The sequence below is a fragment of the Echinops telfairi genome, unplaced genomic scaffold, assembly GCF_000313985.2.
Source record: "Echinops telfairi isolate 266 unplaced genomic scaffold, ASM31398v2 ScPeMD7_7417;HRSCAF=8455, whole genome shotgun sequence".
Taxonomy (NCBI): Eukaryota; Metazoa; Chordata; class Mammalia; order Afrosoricida; family Tenrecidae; genus Echinops; species Echinops telfairi.
In genome coordinates, this window is record NW_022111317.1 from 3,274,141 (window position 1) to 3,292,415 (window position 18,275).

An 18,275-nucleotide genomic window follows, 5' to 3' on the forward strand; every position below is an offset into this window, starting at 1 on the left:
ACCCCTCCCAAACAGAACTCCACCCCCTTCTGGAAACGGTTAACACGCTTGTCTCCAACCCAAAGGTTGGTGGTTCAAGGCCTGCCAGGGGTGCCTTGGAAGAAAGGCCTGGTGATCTATGTTAGAAAGAGCAGCTAGTGACATTCCCAGGGAGTGCACCATTCCGCTGTGAAACTCACGGGGCAGGGGTGGGGCGGGGTGGCAGAGGAGGGAGAGTCTTGGATGAGAGCTCCCCTGCCGGCCTCGGTTGGGTTTTGCTGTGGTTTCAGGGAGTCTACAGGAGGCCTGTGGGGCCATGGTGTTGAGTTGGGTGGCCATCAGCAAGGTCAGCGGTTCGATACCATGAGCCTCTCCTCCAGAGAAAGATGGGCTTTTCTACTCCAGTAAATCATCTCAGTCTTCGGAAGCTCACAGGGGCAGTTCGACCCTGTCACTGTGCGTCGGCAGGGAGTTGATTGGCAGCGAGCTTGGTTTCGAGGGGTTTTGTAGATAATCCTTGTCAGCAGGATCATGCAACACACATCCTTTTGTGCCTCATTTCTCCTGGCAACATGGCTTTGAGGTTCATCGATGTTGTTGCTCTTATCAGAACATCGCTCTTGCTTAAAAAAAATTTTTTTAACGGCCAAATAATATCTCATGGTATGTACAAAGAGGGTTCAAAAAGTCTCTGGAAAATGTCCATTGTCTTTCGATTCCAGTGTCCCACACACTTGTCGAAGCTCCCTTGCCACACCAAACTGTTCATCTTGTCATCTCCTGAAGGGGTCGGGAGCTGCTTGCCTTCCAGCGCTAGGAATAGTGGGGGACAGCTACTCATGTGAGCCTCTGCTTTGAGTTCTTCGAGGTGCGCACCCAGGCGTGGAGTTGCTGGGCCAGCCGATAACTTGATGCTTCACTACGTGAGGCACCAGCAACGGGTCAGATGAGGGTTCCCGTGTCTCCACGTCCTCGCCAGCGCCTGCTGTTTTTCTTTCTAATAACAGTCGCCGTGTGGGTTGCGGTGGGGTGCTGTCAAGTCCACGGACAGCCGAACAAAGCATTGCCAAGTCCCGTGCCACACTTGAGCCCATGGGTCCAGGTGCTGAGTCCTGCCATCTTGTGGAAGACCTTACTGGGTTGTTTTCTTTTCCAGTTTTAGCGAGTACAATGGAATCCTTGACGACCCCATTATTTTCTCGATCATTGCTTATTGGGTCACTTGACTCTCCTGGTAAGATGCCCAATGCACTTCTGAGGAGCTTCTAGAGCATTCTGCTCTACTTCTCCCAGCAGAGATCCCGCCTCCTTCTGGCGGCCCCAGGTAGGGTCAGCCTTCCTCACCACCACCAGCATTCACAGACATCCCTTTGGTCGCCTCGCTCACTGTCCACCTTTTGCGGACCTGTGAGGTGACTGAAAATACCACGGCTTGGGTCAGGCGTGCCTGGGGGGGTAGTGCCTTTGCTTTTGAGCCCTTTCAAAGGGCCTTTTGTAGCCAGCTTGCCCAGTGCGATGCACCCTTTGGTTTCTTGGCTGCTGCTTCTACGGATGTTGACGGTCGATCCGAGGGCAATGGAATCGCCGCCCACTTCCGTATTTTCTCCGTTATTAGGATGTTGCTTTTGGAGCCTCTTGTGAGGGTTTCCTTTTCGCTATGTGAACGTGGAATCTCTCCAGAAGGCTGTGACCTGGGATCTTCCTCAGGGAGTATTCCCGTCCTCGTCACGTGCAGCATGGCCAGGGTCCTCCGCATGCCGGGGTTGTTCCGCAGTGTTCCCCAAACCCTGACGCGGTGTCCTTCACGCGGCCCAGAGAAAGTAAGTCGAAAGGACCGAAAGGTGACGCAAAATCATCCTGGTTTTAAACCACTGTATTAACCTGGGTATTTTAGAGAAACAAATCCACAGAAACTCAAGTATAAGAGAGAGTTGTATAGAAAGGGTAAGTGCACATCAAGAAAACATCCCAAGCCAGTGCTGCCCTTACCCACAAGTCCAACATTAACCCATTAACCCATATGTCCAACACCAGTCCATAAAGTCCTCCTCCATCTCACAAAACACACGCACTGATGCCGACTGCAGGAGGAAAGCCGAATCAGTGAATGTGTAAGCATCTCAGCACTGGCAGGGGTCTCCACACGGCTGCTCCAGCACCCAGGGCTGCATCGGGGTAGGTCCATGTGGCTTCTCCTCCGGGATGCCTTGCAGGAAGTGAGCCTTGCCAGCTGAAGCAGGGAACTGGCTAAGGCAGCTGCACCCATCAGAAAGCAAGAGACCCGAGAACTTGAAAGGTGAGGCTCACCGAGCCATTTATCCCTCCGCCCTTCAATTAACCCCACGTGTGTTCATTGGCCAGGTTGGCACAGTAAGCTACCTCAACCACACCTGAGCCCCTTGTTCTGGCCAAGTGACTGCCTCAGGTCTGTGCACAGGCTCCGCATGAGCACACCAGGTGTGCTGAGATCCCCATTCTTCACAACGCTCTCCCTAGTTTGTTTTGACCCACACAGTGGAATGCCTCGGCATAGTTCAGGAAACAGGTGAACGCCTGACAGGTCTTTGCTGCTTTCAGTCACGATCCGCCTGCTATCAGCAATGGTACCCCTCATTCTACATCTGTGGTCGAATGGGGTTGCCAGCCCCCCCCCACTAATCACGGGTTCAGTAGGCACAATTGTACAGTTGAGATAATATAATATATCATGAGAGATAGAAGAGAGAGTCAAAAAATGGAGCCCGACACATTTCATGGTAGCATGCTCACCTCCTGGATGGCCATGATCTTACCGGCCAGGTCCGCACACAGCGTGGGCCGAGGCGAGGTGGGCCAGGGGCCCAGCAGAATGCTCGAGGACCCCGTTTATTGCTGACCAAGGGTTGTATCTACTTCGGGGTGTGTGATTGCAGGTAACCACACGTCACAAGAAGGGGCAGTACAATAGGCATAAGCGTGACAGGAAGGGGATGAGCTAGGGGCGGGCACATAGGAATGGGAGGGACTAGAGGTACACATGTGACAAGAAGAGCAGACCCTAGATTCATGATGGCAGCCTAACCCTGGTCACCCTTGGGTGGGCTTGACCTCTCTGGGGTCTCCTACAAGGAAACAGTCAACTACTATCCTTATCAGAAGGGAGTGGGCCCGACTTGTTGTGGGATAAACAGTGGTAACTGCTTGCTCTAGATGGCTGTAACCCTTAGGGAGAATAACCCCTGATCTACTCCTGTTGACCTCCAAGTGCACAGTCATTCGCAAGCAGCTAAGTTTGGCATGTATTTGGGGGAGACAACTTGGGAGAAATCCTTCTGTTTCTCACATACATCTTCTGAACCTGGCTCGACTTCCTGGCACTTCCGTGTCTGTGTACCGCTGCCACGATTTTTTAATTACCTTAGCATAATTTTACTTGCGTGTGATAGGAATGAGATCGTTCAGTAAGTTTTGCATTCTCCTGGAACACCTCTTCTTGTAACGAGTAAGAGCATGCCTCCTATCGCAACACTTGTCTTTGCATCAGAACACGGGTGGACCTCCTCCCACCAGTTGGCCGGGGCGCTGTCTTCCAAACGGCCAGGCGTAGATGAGTGTGCCTCTCCAGCATGAGGTCTCTCATGGTGGCTTTGATGGAAATTCCCTAATCACTCATGCATCACAGCACCTCTCGCATGTGCTCGCCAGTCTTCAGATATCTTCCTTAGAGAAGTGTCTATTGAAGCTCTTTGGCTCAGTGTTTACTTTGGGTTGTCTTTCTCTGTTGAGCAGTAGGAATTTTTCTTTTAATCTGCACATTAAACAGACATTTGGTCTCCCATCATTTCCAGTTCTGTAGGGTCTGGGTCTTCTCTCTAATGCGCAGCACATTTTAGATTTGGATGATGTTCAGCGTGTCTGCTTTGTTTCCCTTTCGTTGAACATTATTGTGGTGTCCTATCTCACAACTCATCGCCAGGCCCAAGGACGCTGAGATGCATGTTCTGTTGTCTCAGGAAGTTATGGGTGTATCTCTTTCACTGAGGCTGTTTGGAGTCAATTTTCGTACATCATGCGAGGCAGGCATCCAACTCTGTCCTGTTGCATGGGGGGGATCCAGTTGGCCCAGTATCATTTGTCCAAGAGATGATTCTTCTCCAGTGGAAAGGCCTTGGCACCCCTGGGAAAGCTCAGCTGGCCATAGACGTATGGGTTTATTTCTAGATTCTAAATTGCATCCCATTTTGGTCTCTCTATTTACCCTCATGGTAGCACCACGGTGTTTGGTGTTTGGATGACCGTAGCGGTATACGTTTATGAACCTGGAACTGTGCATCTTTGGGCTTTGTTTTGTCATTTCCAGTATTATTTTGGCTGTTCAGTACCTCTCATCATGCTGTATGAATTGAGGATCAGCTCCACTTCTGTGGGTGGGGGTGTGGATGGGTGGGATGAACAGGTCACTGCAGTTTTGGCAGAGTTTGCATATGTAGCTTTCCCAAAGGCAAGGCTGCTATCTTAACCATATTAAATCTTCCAATCCACGAACACAGGATGCCTTTCCATTAATTTTGGCCTCAATTGACGTCGGGGGCACTATTTTGAAGTTTCCAGTGGACACGTCCCTCACCTCACGCGTTGATCCTTAGCTATTGTACTTTCTGAGATGCTGCTGTAAATGGAATTGTCTTCCGGTGTGGAGGGAGGTCAGGTGCACAGGCGTTCCCCCGCTGAGGGCAATCAGTTGCCAAACTGCAGTGGGCCCTGCTCCCTGCAGCTGGGGACAATGGACAGGCTGCTGTAGGCAGAGTTTTCACCCGACTGATAATGGTTCCTAGGAGACCCAGAGACCACCCCCTTGACCACCCTTCTCACTGCTGAATAACCTATAGTGCAGCCCCTCCCTGTGACGTATGTCTCTACCTGTAATTAGTGGGCTGGCACGCCCCCCAAAAGGTATATAGGCGAGGGTCAGCAATATAGAGCTCTCTGACTCTCTCTGATCTCTCCTTGCTGCTCACTCCCTGGTCACTCCCCTCTCCCCCCCTCTCCTCTCCCGTCTCTCTCCCTTGTTCCCTTGCCCTCCTTCCCTTCCCCCTCTCTCCACGTGGACCACCAAGCTGGGCTGAGGTGAGCAATGCTACCATGTAATGTGTCTGACTGCATCATTGTCATATCTCTCATGCTCTCGATGACTTTAATATAATACTTATATCTCTCAACCATACAATTGCGCATTACTGAACCCACGATTAGTGGTGGGAGCTGGCCCCTCACCTCCCCGCGCCATTTTAATTTAATACTACATTCCGGATCTCCTCTTTTGCAGTGATCATTGCTGGTGCGTGAGAATGCCACTGGCTCTTGCACATTTGTGTTGATGCTGCGTCCTTGCTCTAGTTGCTATTGGTAGTCTTGGGGATTCCGCTCAAATCGGCTGCGCAGGGATAGGGTGACTTCTTCCTTCCGAACTCGGGTGCCTTATGTTTGTTTCCATGCCTGCTTGCTCTGGCTCTGGCTTCCAGCAGACAGTGATGAATTGCACTGGTGAAAGCAGGCTGCCTTGTTCCTGATCTGAGAGTACGATGAGGGTTTCCAGCAAGACTCGTTATCCTGATGAGGGATCGCCCTTCTCCTAGTTTGCTGTGTTCTTACAAGGAAATTTTTTTTTTCTTTCAAAAACCCTTCTCTTTTATCAGTTGAGAGGATCATCTGCGTGTGTTTGTTTTCCCCTTATTTATTCAGCAGTATGTAACTCACATGTCACGCAATTCAACTGTTCCATCGCAGTAAGAAGAGTTACACAATCATCACCACTGGCAATTTTAAAACATTTTGTTCTTTCTTGTACTCATTGTTATTCCCTATTTCCCCCAACCTCCCCTGCCACACCCGCATGAAACCATTCATCCTGTTACTGTCTCTGTAGATGTACCTCCTTTGGATTTCATATACAGGCAAAACATGCAAAATAAGACAAAACAAACCAAATCCAACAATAACAAAATAGAACACAGAAAGCCTCAATTGAAAAGAAAGCAGAAAATATTAAAAACTGAAATGCATTTTAAATGGGAGATCAAGTTAAAACTATCTCTCAGCCAACGACTCTCAGATTTAAAATTCCAGTCTAGTAACTCCTCTGAACTCCAGATAACTACCAACTTGAAGTTTCCAGGTGGATAGCTAGCAGACCTCTCAAATTTATTGCAAACAAAGCGAATCTCTTCATTTCATCTCCAAATACCAGAGAGAGAGAGAGAGATCAAGTCATAAGATGTTACGTTTTAACCTAACTGCTTCCGTATCAACCCACTTGTCAATCCACTCTCCAATAATAAGGCTATTCGCATCCCTTGACTGTGGCCCAGGGATTCATTGAAGGCACAATTCATGTGTGGATGCTGGAAATGGATTTGGGGGCTTTCATTGTCATCCATTACCTTCCACTCTCCAGGTGTCCACAATTTAAGCTCTGGTACCATTACCCGCTTTGGATTTTATTATGTATCATCCTTGGATCACACAGACTGGTGTACTTCTTCCACGTGGACTTAGTTGACACCTCTTTCTTTTATTTCTTAATGTGGGCATTGCATCCGTTGACTTTCTTATGGTGAGCCACCTCTGCATTCCTGGGATAGACCCAAGGCTGGCTCCTAACATACAATCCTTGGATATATAATCCTTGGATTTTGTCGACCAGATTTGAAACGGTTGGGTTTCAGGCATGAGGAGGGTGGGTCAGAGCCTCCGTTCCTACATCCTGAGGATAAAAAGCAAACCCACCGCCATCAAGTCGGTTCCAACTCAGAGGGACCGTACAGGACAGGGTATAGCTGCCCTTACAGGTCTCTGAGAGGACAACTCTTCATGGGACTGGAAAGCCTCATCTTTCTCCTGAGGAGTATCTGTTGGTTTCAAACTGCTGACCTTGAGGTGAATAGCCCAACCAGTACCCCACTTCACCCCCCGGGTTCCTTATCCAAGCAATGGGGAAATAATAGTAACCCTGAGGCCTTTAAGAGACATGCATCTCTTGGCTCCCAGCCCACTCGTCTTTCTTCCAAATGCCAGCTCCTCCATGCCAGCTCCTGCCCAGCAGCGTCCAAGCCTTTGCACAAACTGGTCTGTGGGGGACCAGCCCCCTCAACCAAATGGGTCCTAGGGGCGGTTGTGGAATTGGGGGGTAAATTAAAGAGACAAGGCAAAGCATGCAAGGGCTCACCTCAATAGTCTTGACTTCAGGAGCCAGGTCCCCACAGAGAGAGAGAATATATTTCCAACAAAGGCTTACATACACCCTAGGCGTGTGCAAGCCCCACTAATTACAAGTAATCCCATACATAACAAAGTGGGCCGTACCCTAACCCCAAAGGTCCCTGAGGACTTAGGAGGAGTGACCTAAGACCAGGGCTGGGCAGGGCAGGGGGAGTGGCTGTCCTCAGAGCCTAGGGAGCAAAGCACATGTCTGCTCCTACAGTTAAAGCTGCCCACTGGATGGCAACCAGCCGCGTGCTTGTAGGGGGTAACTTTAAAGTAGCGCTACTATGGGAGGACATAGTGGGGGACAATATTAACGATGAGAGTGTGATGGGGCCTCACCTCCAACTCACAGGGTGAAGGCCTCCCTCCACCCCAGAAACCCAGCCTGCCAGGCTTCTTGAGATATGAGGATAAAGAATTCATCCGCTTACGCTCTCTTCCTGTTCTGTTTCCCACAATTCCCCCTTTTGCTTTACGTAAAAATTTCAAAGGAGCCATGGAGGCTACATGGTTTTCTTTCATACGCATGTGATTGCAAGGACAGAAGTCGGACGATGAAGGGCACACTCAGACTGGCACCCAAGTTACTAACGATGCTTTTAATCCAGGCATGAGGGTCAAGTCCCTCCAAGCTATCTACCAATTGTTTAATGACATCAGCACGAAGGGGTGACTTTAACCTGCCCTTAAATGTATTGAAAACGTCCCTCTTTAGCTGAATCACACCTAGAGAAAAGTTCCCCTTAAACTTCTAATTAAAACCTAATTAGGTAAGGTTAGACTGTAAGAATAAAGGGTGACACAAAATTTGCAACGTTCTAGTCCACATTAACCATTAACTAATGTTGAAGTCCATAATCTTGATCTCTTAGCAAATGAACAGGCTGTTGTCATAATCCAGTCACTTTTGCATAAAACGTTCTGTTATGATTGAGCGCCAGCGTGCCCCCAGACAGCATCAGCAAGGGTAGGAATGTCTCGGCTGCAGCATGGCCATTCTTCTGAATCTGCGAGGTCTTCTCGATGGTTTGGGTAACTTCAGCAACATGACAAAGGTCTCTGGGCTGTTTTCTCAGCTCCCAGGTCACAGCATCGGCTGCCTTTCTTCCGGGCCTTGCTGGCTGAGGAGAAATCCACTTATCTCCTTTGACAGTGAAAAGATCAACAAACAGCCCCTCCCTTTGGGCTGTTAGCAACCTGGAGACAGAATCATGGCTAAGATTGGGTGTTTTCTTCATCTTTTCCTTGTCCTTCATCTTTCTCTACACGTAGCTGCCTCCTCCTAAGGGGGTCCATCTGCTTTCTTCTGCAAAAACATAAGTGAGTAGCCCTTCCTACAGGTGATGAACGGACAGGATCCCAAACGTGATTGTCATCCTTTCGGCTCTTCTCAGGATCAACTTTTTCTGTAGAGGTGAAAACGTGTTTATCTGCCTTAATTTTGTTAGAAATTTTTAGTAGGGAGAAAAACAAATTGTTAAAATGAAGTTTGTTTTTTTAAAAATCATTTTATTAGGGGCTCATACAACTCTTACCACAATCCATACACACATCAATTGTGTAAAGCGCATTTGTACATTCATTGCCCTCATTATTCTCAAAAAATGAAGTTTATTAAACATAATTTCTCTTCATCTCCCCTTCTGTTTTAATAATGGAGATTTTCAGGCAGTGTAAGTAAGCTTGATTTTAAACCTGTCAAACTAGTTAGATTTCGTTGTCATGTTAATTTCTGCTCCTTGCTTCAGAGAATCAGGAGAGTGTTAGCTGTCGCAAAAGGCAGACATCAGACTGGGCTGTTGAGTTCTTTTGACACGCACAGGATAATTTGAAAGACTGAAAAATTCTGAATAAACTTGTTCAGCTGTTTTTGACCTAACTTATAAAACAGATCTTTTCCCCATAAGTTTATAAGTATGGTTATAGTATAGTCTTAATTAAGCCGTATTGCCCTTCAGGCCTCTTACACTGGGATTTTACAATTGAGTGCGATTCTCTCGTGGTTAACTTCTCTTCTTCCCTCCATGAGGGGAATTGGGGGGAAGTCAGTGGGCAGGTCTTAGGCCATCATTGACGTCTTAAGGGAGTGACCCCATATCCAGAATTTAAAACCCTTTTTCCTTCAATTTCTAATTCCACGGGAGGATGCTGTTGCTTCTCCACAGCAGCTGGTCCAAAAGCTGACCCCTTGCTACAGAGGGTCGTCAGACTGCTCGGGTGCTCTTTCCTGATAGGCATACATTTTGACCATAGATTTGTAATTGACTTAAGCGATCTTCCTTTTTGATAAACCATGGTACTTCAGATCCAACCACTGCCCTAATTTCTCCTTCATGATCCTGATGGATAACTCCAGTAACAATATGAACACCTTGAGAATTTAGCTTGGACCTTCCTAATAAACGTCCGATAGTTCTTTTAGGCAGCGGAATCCGAGTGCCAGTTTTAATCATTTCTGGTTTGACGACAGCTTTTAGCTTTTCTTCATAACTTTGATGAACACCTCCAGTATCAATTTGAATGCCTCGAGGGCTTAGGTTACATCTCCCTGAACAAAAGCTGTGCTGCTCTTTCAACCAGAGGCGCCTGCTTTTTGGTTTCAACAGACTGCTGTGGGAGCTTTTGAACCTTCCTAGCAAGAGGGCTAGGAAGCTGGGGGACAGGTATGGCCAGCGTTTAAGGATCCCTGTGTTGAGTTCGGTCTGAGCCTAGCCTCCCAGGCTCTGCTGGGTGGAGCTTGAAGCAAGCTCTCCCTAGCTCCCTGCTAGGTAGCGTTTCCTAACAGAACTTTTGTACTGCTGAATCTCCAGTGGCATTTCTGCGCCCAATGATTTCCGTTCCCGCAGCGGGGGCAAAGTCCGGGTTCTTTCCAAGCCACCCTCCGTGGTCCTGGCCCATGCTCTGGTGGAGGCCCCAGCTCGCTTCTCCTGGAGGCTTGGCTGATGGGCCTGCGCTGCCGGCACTCTCTTTGAAAATGACCGCTTTCCCTGCAGCTAGCCCATGTACCTTTAGGTTCGGTGTCATTGGCCACCACAGCGGCTAGGAGGTCTGCCTTGTGTGCCTCAGGCCCCCCTCCCCTGGGCCTGGGAACCAGCCTTGAACAAGTTGAGCCTAAGGTGACCCTGGGCATTCCAGGTATGCACAGGGAGGTCACAGTGACTGTCAAGAAAGAGCTAAGGCTCCCTGTCGCCCTGTCTCACCTGGAAAAGTGGTGATGGAATGGGGACGAGATCCTAGGTCCTCTGGTTCAGCTTGTCTCCACTCTGGGCCTGAAGGCCAGGTCTGGATTAGGCTGCATGGTGCAGGCCTTCAGCCCTGATATTCTGGGTACTCAAGAGCCCTGGAAGAAGTTAGAGCAGGGTGCCCAGGAGGAAGGGCTAGATTAGTGGGGGGAGGGGGCAAGGGGCTGAGGCTGGCATTCCAGGTGGAGCTCCGGGTGTGCACCAGCTCCGGGACTAAGGGGTAACAGGGCCAAGGTTCAGGCAGCCCACCCCAGGGCCAGCTACCCTGGCCCTTGTCCTGGAAATCTTCAGGATGGAGTAACCCAGGTGCCTTTAGGGCCTCCACCTGGACCTGGCATAGATTTCACTCAGCCACCCCAGGCCCAGCGCCGAGGAGGGATGCTCTGTGGGGGCTCCGAGGAGCAGCAGGACAGTCTGCTGAGCAGCTGGGACAGGGAGAGGGTCCCGCCCCCTCACGGAGGGGTGGACCGTGAGCACGGTGACAAGGCAATCAATGAAGCAGGGTCTCCATCCCATCTCCCTGCATTCCTTTTTAGGGACACCCTGAGCACAGCACCGCACCCCCCGTTGCTTTCCGGGACTGTACACAAGTACAGTGGCACACAAGCCATGTCCCCGAGGGTGGGCTTAGAGCAGTGCTGTTCCCCCATCCACAGATTCAGAGAGGGAGCCTCGGGGAGGAGCTGCGTGGGCCCAGCACCAGGGACATGTCACAATGGGTCAACCTCCTGGGAGGGGCCAGTGGGGTCCAAGGCAGAGGTACTGGCAGGGGCTGGGAGGAATTACTGAGGGTGACCATGTCCACACACTCACACTCAGACCCCTGCTCACTGACACACTCAGAGAACACTCCGACAGACACACACCCTCACAGAAACACTTCACAGACACACACCCTGCCACACATACCCTGCCACACATACATATCCACAGAGACACACAGGCACACACACAGGCACTGAAATACACTCACAGGGACACACCCTAGAGACACTCACAGATGCACACACACAAATACTTTACATACCCTGACACACACGCTCCCATCCAGATACGCACTCAGATATGTACTCACAGAGCCACATTACAGACACACACTGACACGCTCACACATACAGACACACTCAAACATACACAAGCTCACACCACAGACAATAGACATACTCAGTGCCCACCCCACCCCCCACACACTGATACACATTCACAGAGACGCTACAGACTCATCATGACACACAGACACAAAACACACACTCACCAGACATACACAGACATAGGACACTCATACACACACATTCACCACACACAGACACACACAGACATACATTCAGGCACACACAGACACGCACACACAGACAAGCAGGTACATCACACCTACAGACTCACAGACACAGACGCACTTTCACATACATACGTGCACACATTGTATGCACATTTGGGGGTGCCTTGCCCCTGAGTCTTAGTCATGTTATCCTCCCTCCTGGCCTCTCCTGGGGCCTCTGACCACCCCCACCACCCTGTCAGGGCCCTCCTGCACCCTCGCCCTGCTCAACAGAGCCTCAGGGGTGCCCCTTGCCATCTCTCACCCCCTGCTGTCTCTCACCCCGGCACCTTTGCCCACGGAGGAGACCCCACTCCCTGAGACCCTCTCTTCTACTGAGACCATCCTCAGGGACCAGTTGAGGGCCATCGCCTCCCAGAGTGGACACTGACCCTCCCTATGGGTCTGCATGTGTAATGGGGGGGCCCACGTGTGTGGGGATGCATCTGAGCATAGGGGCCGCAGGCCGTTCCTGGCCTTCGTGGGGGTCACCTGTGAGACCCCCCCCCCCCGTGGAGCAGAGGGGGCGGGGCGGGGCGGGGCGGAAGCCTGTGGAAGACGCGCAGTCCTGACGCCCACGCTGACCCCATCGTCTCTTACCCCAGGATGGACCCCTTCGCGGACACGCTGTGGCGGCTGCGGGAGACCTTCAGGTCTGGGCGGACGAAGGGGGCCGAGTTCCGGGTCTCACAGCTGGAGGCCCTGGGCCGCTTCCTGCAGGAGAAGAAGACGCTGCTGCAGGAGGCCCTGGCCAAGGACCTGGGCAAGGTGGCTGGGGAGCGTCTGAGGGGTCGTGGCCCGGGGCGTGGTTACGGGCATGATTCGGGGCGTGACCAGAGGAGGTGTGGCTGGCCTGTCCGCCCCCTCCACTCCCAGTTCATCCTCCCTGGATGGGACCTTGCCCTTCCCACAAGTGGCTGCGTCATCTACCCTCTCCATCCCTGGGCCCCTGGGCCGGACCTGCACCCCCATGGCGACTGGCTGTCTCCTCAGTCGGACCCCGTTTACTGAGTGTAGTGTGCGCCCCGCACACTCGCCGATGAGCTCCTCAATTCTCCCAGCCCCGGCGCAGTCCCCACGTCACGGATGCGGAAACTGAGGCTGTAGGAGTGAAGGTATTTCTCCTCCTCCCTCCTCTCACCCCCGAGGGTGCTGACCTCCCACCACCCCTCCGCAGTCCCCGTTAGAGTCGGACATAATGGAGATCATCATTTGCCAGAATGAGATCACCTTGGCTATCAAGAACCTGCCCAGCTGGATGAAGGATGAGCACGTGTCCACCAACCTGGTGAGCCAGGGGCCCTGGTGGGTGTGCTCCGTTGCTAACGGCAACCTCTGCAGTTAGATCCCACCTGCTCTCCCCGAGAAAGAGGCAGTTTCCATAAGATGCGTGGTCTTGGAAACCTTGGGGGCAGTTCTCGGTTTTACAGGGTCGCTCTGAGTCCGGTTTGAGGTTGAGGGGCTTCCGGGTGGATGAGGGCGGGCCAGCATTGGCTGCTGCATGCAGCCTAGGACCCCTGACCACCTGGTGAGTCACTGGAGCTAGTGGGCGTGGGCAGATTGGGGGTATTCCTCATGATGTCATAACCTTCCTGCACCCCAGTTCACGAAGCTGAATTCCAGCTTCATCCGGAAGGAGCCCTTGGGCCTCGTCCTTATCATCAGCCCCTGGAACTACCCCATCCAGCTGACGCTGTTGCCCCTGGTGGGCGCCCTGGCCGCAGGTGAGCAGGGGGTCCTGTAGCCCGCCCCCTTCCCCCTCCTCCCGGCCGCCCCCCCCCAGCCCCCAGCCTTCTGTGCTCCTGCCTCTCCGCCCTCCAGCCTCCTCCTTCCTGTCTGCCTTTGTAGGGAACTGCGTGGTGCTGAAACCTTCCGAGCAGAGCCAGAGCATGGAGAAGGTCCTGGCTGAGGTGCTGCCCCAATACCTGGACCAGGTGAGGGGTCCCTGTGTCTGGCCCTGGTCAGCAGGTGAGGGGTCCCCCTGATCCTGCCACCTCCTATCTAAGTCCACCCACCCTCACTCCCTCCCAGAACTGCTTTGCAGTGGTGCGGGCTGGACCCCAGGAGACGCAGCAGCTGCTGGAGAACAAATTCGACCACATCTTCTTCACAGGTGACAGGGGCTCGGCCAAGCGTTGTGGGAGTACAGCCAGGGACCGGGAGCGTGGGAGACAGCTGAGGAGGGAAGGGAGCAGGGGGCAGGACCTGCCCTAGCCCACAGAGGGGTGGGCTCCCCTCCTGTGTCCCCAGGGAGTCCCCACGTGGGCAAACTGATCATGGCCGCCGCTGCCAAGCACCTGACGCCTGTCACGCTGGAGCTGGGGGGCAAGAACCCCTGCTACGTGGATGATGACTGCGACCCGCAGACCGTGGCCAACCGCGTGGTGTTCTTCCGCTACTTGAACGCCGGCCAGACCTGCGTGGCGCTGGACTACGTCCTGTGCAGCCGCGAGACGCAGGAGCGCCTGCTGCCGGCCATGCAGAGCGCCATCACCCAGTTCTACGGTGAGGACCCCAAGGCGTCCCCGGACCTGGGCCGCATCATCAACCAGAAGCATTTCAAGAGGCTGCAGGGCCTGCTGCGCTGTGGGCGCGTGGCCATCGGGGGTCAGAGCGATGAGACCACGCTCTACATCGGTGAGCCCCTCAAGGGTCGGGGTGCGGGGGACACGGGTGCTTCTGAGTTTGTGGCGAGGACTCCAGACCCTGCCCCTGGCTCTGGACATGCTACACTTGGCCCCTGGTCCCAGGCATCACCGTGCTGAGGGCCCATAGCACGGGGGCCCTGCTCTTGGGGTAGAGGCATCCGGTCCTCTGAGCCTATGGTCCTGGTTCTCAGGGGATGCCGCCGTGAGCCCCTGTGATTCTGGGTGACAGGCCTGTCCCCCGCCAGGGCCCGCTGTCCCTAACAGTACGTCTCCCCGGCACCGGGACTGCTCTGGGTCCAGCCAGGCTAGGGCCCCTCATGCTTCCCCCCTGGTCCCCAGCCCCGCCCCCATTGGCCTCCTGGGTCCCCCAGTCCCGCCCCCTGAGCACGTGCCTGCGGAGGGAAGCTTCTGGGTCCCGCTGAGCGCGCCCTGTGCCACAGCCCCCACGGTGCTGGTGGACGTGCAGGAGACAGAGCCCGTGATGCAGGAGGAGATCTTCGGGCCCATCCTGCCCCTGGTGACCGTGCGGGGCCTGGACGAGGCCGTGGACTTCATCACCCGTCGAGAGAAGCCGCTGGCGCTGTACACCTTCTCCAACAACAGTCAGGTCAGCCGGGGCACAGGGGGCGGAGAGGGCCCGAGGGTGCGACGCCAGAGAGCCCTGGCTACAGCTGGGGCCACGGGGGCCCAGCCCCTCACGGAGCATCTGGCAGGGGACCCCTAGTGTGGCCTGCTCTTTGAGGGACCTGCCCAAAGAGACCCCTCGTTCTAAATCGAGATAAGGCCCTACAGGGACAGAGTGGGCAGTGGGCAGAGATTGGCTGGAGACTGGAGGAGCAGAGTCTGGCTCGGTGCCCTCTAACCTTCAGGCCACCCCCTTGGGTCCCTGCCTCTCCTCCAGGGCACCCCACACATGACCCTGTCTTTGTTTCTGTTTTTTAACGGATTTCTTTTCTTTGTGTGCCTGGTGTTGAGCATATGCACAACAGAACGCTCCCGAGCCGCTGTTTCTCCACAGCCATTTCAGTGGCAATGATGAGCGAGCCGCCATCATGCTCACCCTCCTCCCCAGGAGCACAAACCCACTGTGTCCTCAGGTCCCATGGAGCCCTTCTGGTTGCTCCTGTCAGGACAGTCTCAGAGTAGCCAGTCTCACTGGCATCGAGTCGATGCTGACTCGTTGCGACCTCACAGGACTGGGTAGACCTGCTCTTGTGGGTTTCCCGAGACTGTTGACGGGAGCAGGCAGCCTCATCTTTCTCCAGTGCAGTGGCTGGAGGGCTCAAACTTGTCACCAATGGTGCCACTACCGACCCTCCTGATCTCTACCGGTTGCTGTGTGGTTACGTGTCACCAGTCAGTTATGACCCATAGCGACCCCAGACCTGTGCCGTCCTCACAAGGGTCCTTACAGCTTCGAGCTCATGGTTGCACCCACGGTGTCCATCCATGTCCTTGGGGGCCTCCCTCTTTGTCGCTGTCCTGTCATGTGACCAAACACGATGTCCTTCTCCGGGGACTGGTCTCTACTGATACCGGGTCCAGAGTCCAGAGTCCACGAGATGAGAAGTCTCACCATCCTGGCTTCTAACCCGAGACAGATGTGTGGGTTCTTTTGGCCGTCCGTGGCATTTGGTTAGCAGCCCCATCGTTCCAGCACATCCATGCTTATCTGATATTCTCTAGTTACTCATCCGATATGCTCTGGTTACTGTCCGACTTCCACGTGCATCGCTGGCCACTGGAAAGAGCTCAATGCTCAAGCGAAAAGGTTTTCTCGCCGGAGGGGCTTAGAGGGGTGAGAGAGTGACCTGCGACTCTTCCACCTTCTCTGGGGCCCCCTTCCATGATGTCTGGACCCCCGCTTCCCCCAGGTGGTGGATCAGATGCTGGCATGGACTAGCAGTGGCAGCTTTGCGGGTAATGAGGGTTTTACCTTCCTGACGCTGCCCTCCCTGCCATTTGGAGGCGTGGGTGAGTCCCTGCTTTCCTCACCCCCTCCCCGGACTGCCCCCTCCCCGACCGCTGAGAGCTGACCTGTGTTACCTTGGCCCAGGAAGGTCTATTTTGCCCCAGAATACTGTTCCATTTTTGGCTCTTAAGGCCTCAGTTTCCCTCCCTGTAAAGTGGATCTTGGAATGGCCAGCTCTCTTCAAGGCTCCTACCACCTGGGGGTTTCTTGACCTGGGATGAGGGCTGGGGGAGGGGTTGGCTCCCAGCACCGGCCCTCACCAGTGGCGCCCTTGCAGGCCAGAGCGGGATGGGCAGGTACCACGGCAAGTTCTCCTTCGACACCTTCTCCCACTTCCGCACCTGCATGATTGCCTACCCAGGGCTGGAGAAGCTTCATGAACTACGCTACCCACCCTATTCCCAGAGGAAAAAGAACCTCATCACCTGGGCCCTGAACTCCCAGAGCTGCACCCTTCTCTGATCACCTCCTCACCCTTTTTCCGTGCTACCAGGAGGCAGGCGGCCCACCCCGGAGAATCGACACCCATTCCTCTGGCTTTGTCTGGTCAGATGCCTGACTGGGCAGGACCAGTCTCCTCTCAGACCCAAGTCCACTAGCTCTGTAGCCTCTTGATCGGACCCTCTTCTTGGATATGCCTGGTGATGAGGGGCCCGCCCCGTCCAATTAGCAAGGACTTCCGGTGCCACCTTCTCTAAGTAAACCCCCAGAGCCTAGCAGCTCCCTTCGGGCCGGTTCGGGGAACTGGAGGGGTCTTACGTGAAATGATCTCATCTTAAACCCATATCTAGCCAAACAGTGGTGTCTGCCTCACATGCTGCGTTGACAAGAATTCTGATGCTGTGTGTGGAATTCATAAGAAGCGATTGATTGGTGCTGTCTGCTGTGCACGGGAGATGGGTGTACATATATCAAACTTATCTGTCACCCCTTGTTTTCCACCATCAGGGGGAGGTCAGGCCTGACCGGATCTAAGTCTGGCCTCATCTTCTGATGGACGGGGAACCTGAGGTCTAGACCCAGGACAGGGCTGGATGGAGTGCAAAGAGCAAAGAGGGGCCAGGAGCTTCGTGTTGGACTTTACTGAAGTGGGGGTGCTGCTCCCAATGCCCCCACACATGCTTCCCTTGATTTCTCACTCCTTAGAGCCTTGAGGGGAACTGGGGAAATGGTCTGAGGTTGAGGGAGAATAAGAAGTACAGTCCTTTCACTTCCCTGGGAACCGCTGGGTATTCATGGCCCCCCCCATTCATTAGGTGGGAGTGCCAAAGTCATGGACGGAAGGGCCAGAATGAATTCACCCCATCATACTGAGTGGTCCGTGGCCTGTGTCTAATGGACAATCTCGCTGCCCCTCCTGCCCTGAGAAGAAGCTTCCTCAAGGTAACCACTGGACTAAAGAGAGAGAGAACAGAGAATCCTGGGGTCACTGGTCTGGCTAGTGGGCTCTGTAAACAAGAGAGGGAAGACACAGCTCATTGAAGACACTTAGGCGGGTTGTCTAGAGAAAGAAAACCAGGACATGTATATATGCATGTGTCAGGCAGGGGTCTCCAGAGACACACGTATGGTTATATACATATACTTGAGGATAGGTTTATACCACGAGGAGGAATATAACAGCTAATAAATTAGTCCACACAGCAGTACAGAGGATTCAGTTCAACTTACTTTCCTGGAACAGTTAATATACTGGAAGTCCTTCAACTCACATGGGCTGCTGGGTCCAAGGTCAAGGAAACAGACAGCGGAGTCCTCCCTCAGGAAAGGCAAGCAGAGTCTGCCCACAGGCAGCAGGCAGCGGGGCTGGTCAGCAGCAGTCAGTCACTTGGGAGCTTAGCGGAGCAGACCCTGATGGGATCTCAAACTCAAAA

At 53.3% G+C, this 18,275-nt stretch overlaps 1 protein-coding gene across 1 annotated transcript in view; it reads left to right on the forward strand.

Annotated features, from left to right (window-relative positions):
* LOC101654978 (aldehyde dehydrogenase family 3 member B2-like) overlaps positions 1 to 17,127 on the forward strand; it is an 18,489-nt gene extending 1,362 nt beyond the window's left edge. Inside the window, exons 2-10 of the mRNA XM_004713587.2 lie at positions 12,387 to 12,549; positions 12,959 to 13,069; positions 13,385 to 13,505; positions 13,630 to 13,715; positions 13,813 to 13,894; positions 14,032 to 14,418; positions 14,870 to 15,036; positions 16,304 to 16,403; positions 16,679 to 17,127. Of these exons, the coding sequence (XP_004713644.1) occupies positions 12,388 to 12,549; positions 12,959 to 13,069; positions 13,385 to 13,505; positions 13,630 to 13,715; positions 13,813 to 13,894; positions 14,032 to 14,418; positions 14,870 to 15,036; positions 16,304 to 16,403; positions 16,679 to 16,863 (1,401 nt within the window). The 5' untranslated portion in view covers position 12,387 and the 3' untranslated portion in view covers positions 16,864 to 17,127. The remainder of the gene's footprint in view (positions 1 to 12,386; positions 12,550 to 12,958; positions 13,070 to 13,384; positions 13,506 to 13,629; positions 13,716 to 13,812; positions 13,895 to 14,031; positions 14,419 to 14,869; positions 15,037 to 16,303; positions 16,404 to 16,678) is intronic.
* The last annotated feature ends 1,148 nt before the right edge of the window (positions 17,128 to 18,275 follow it).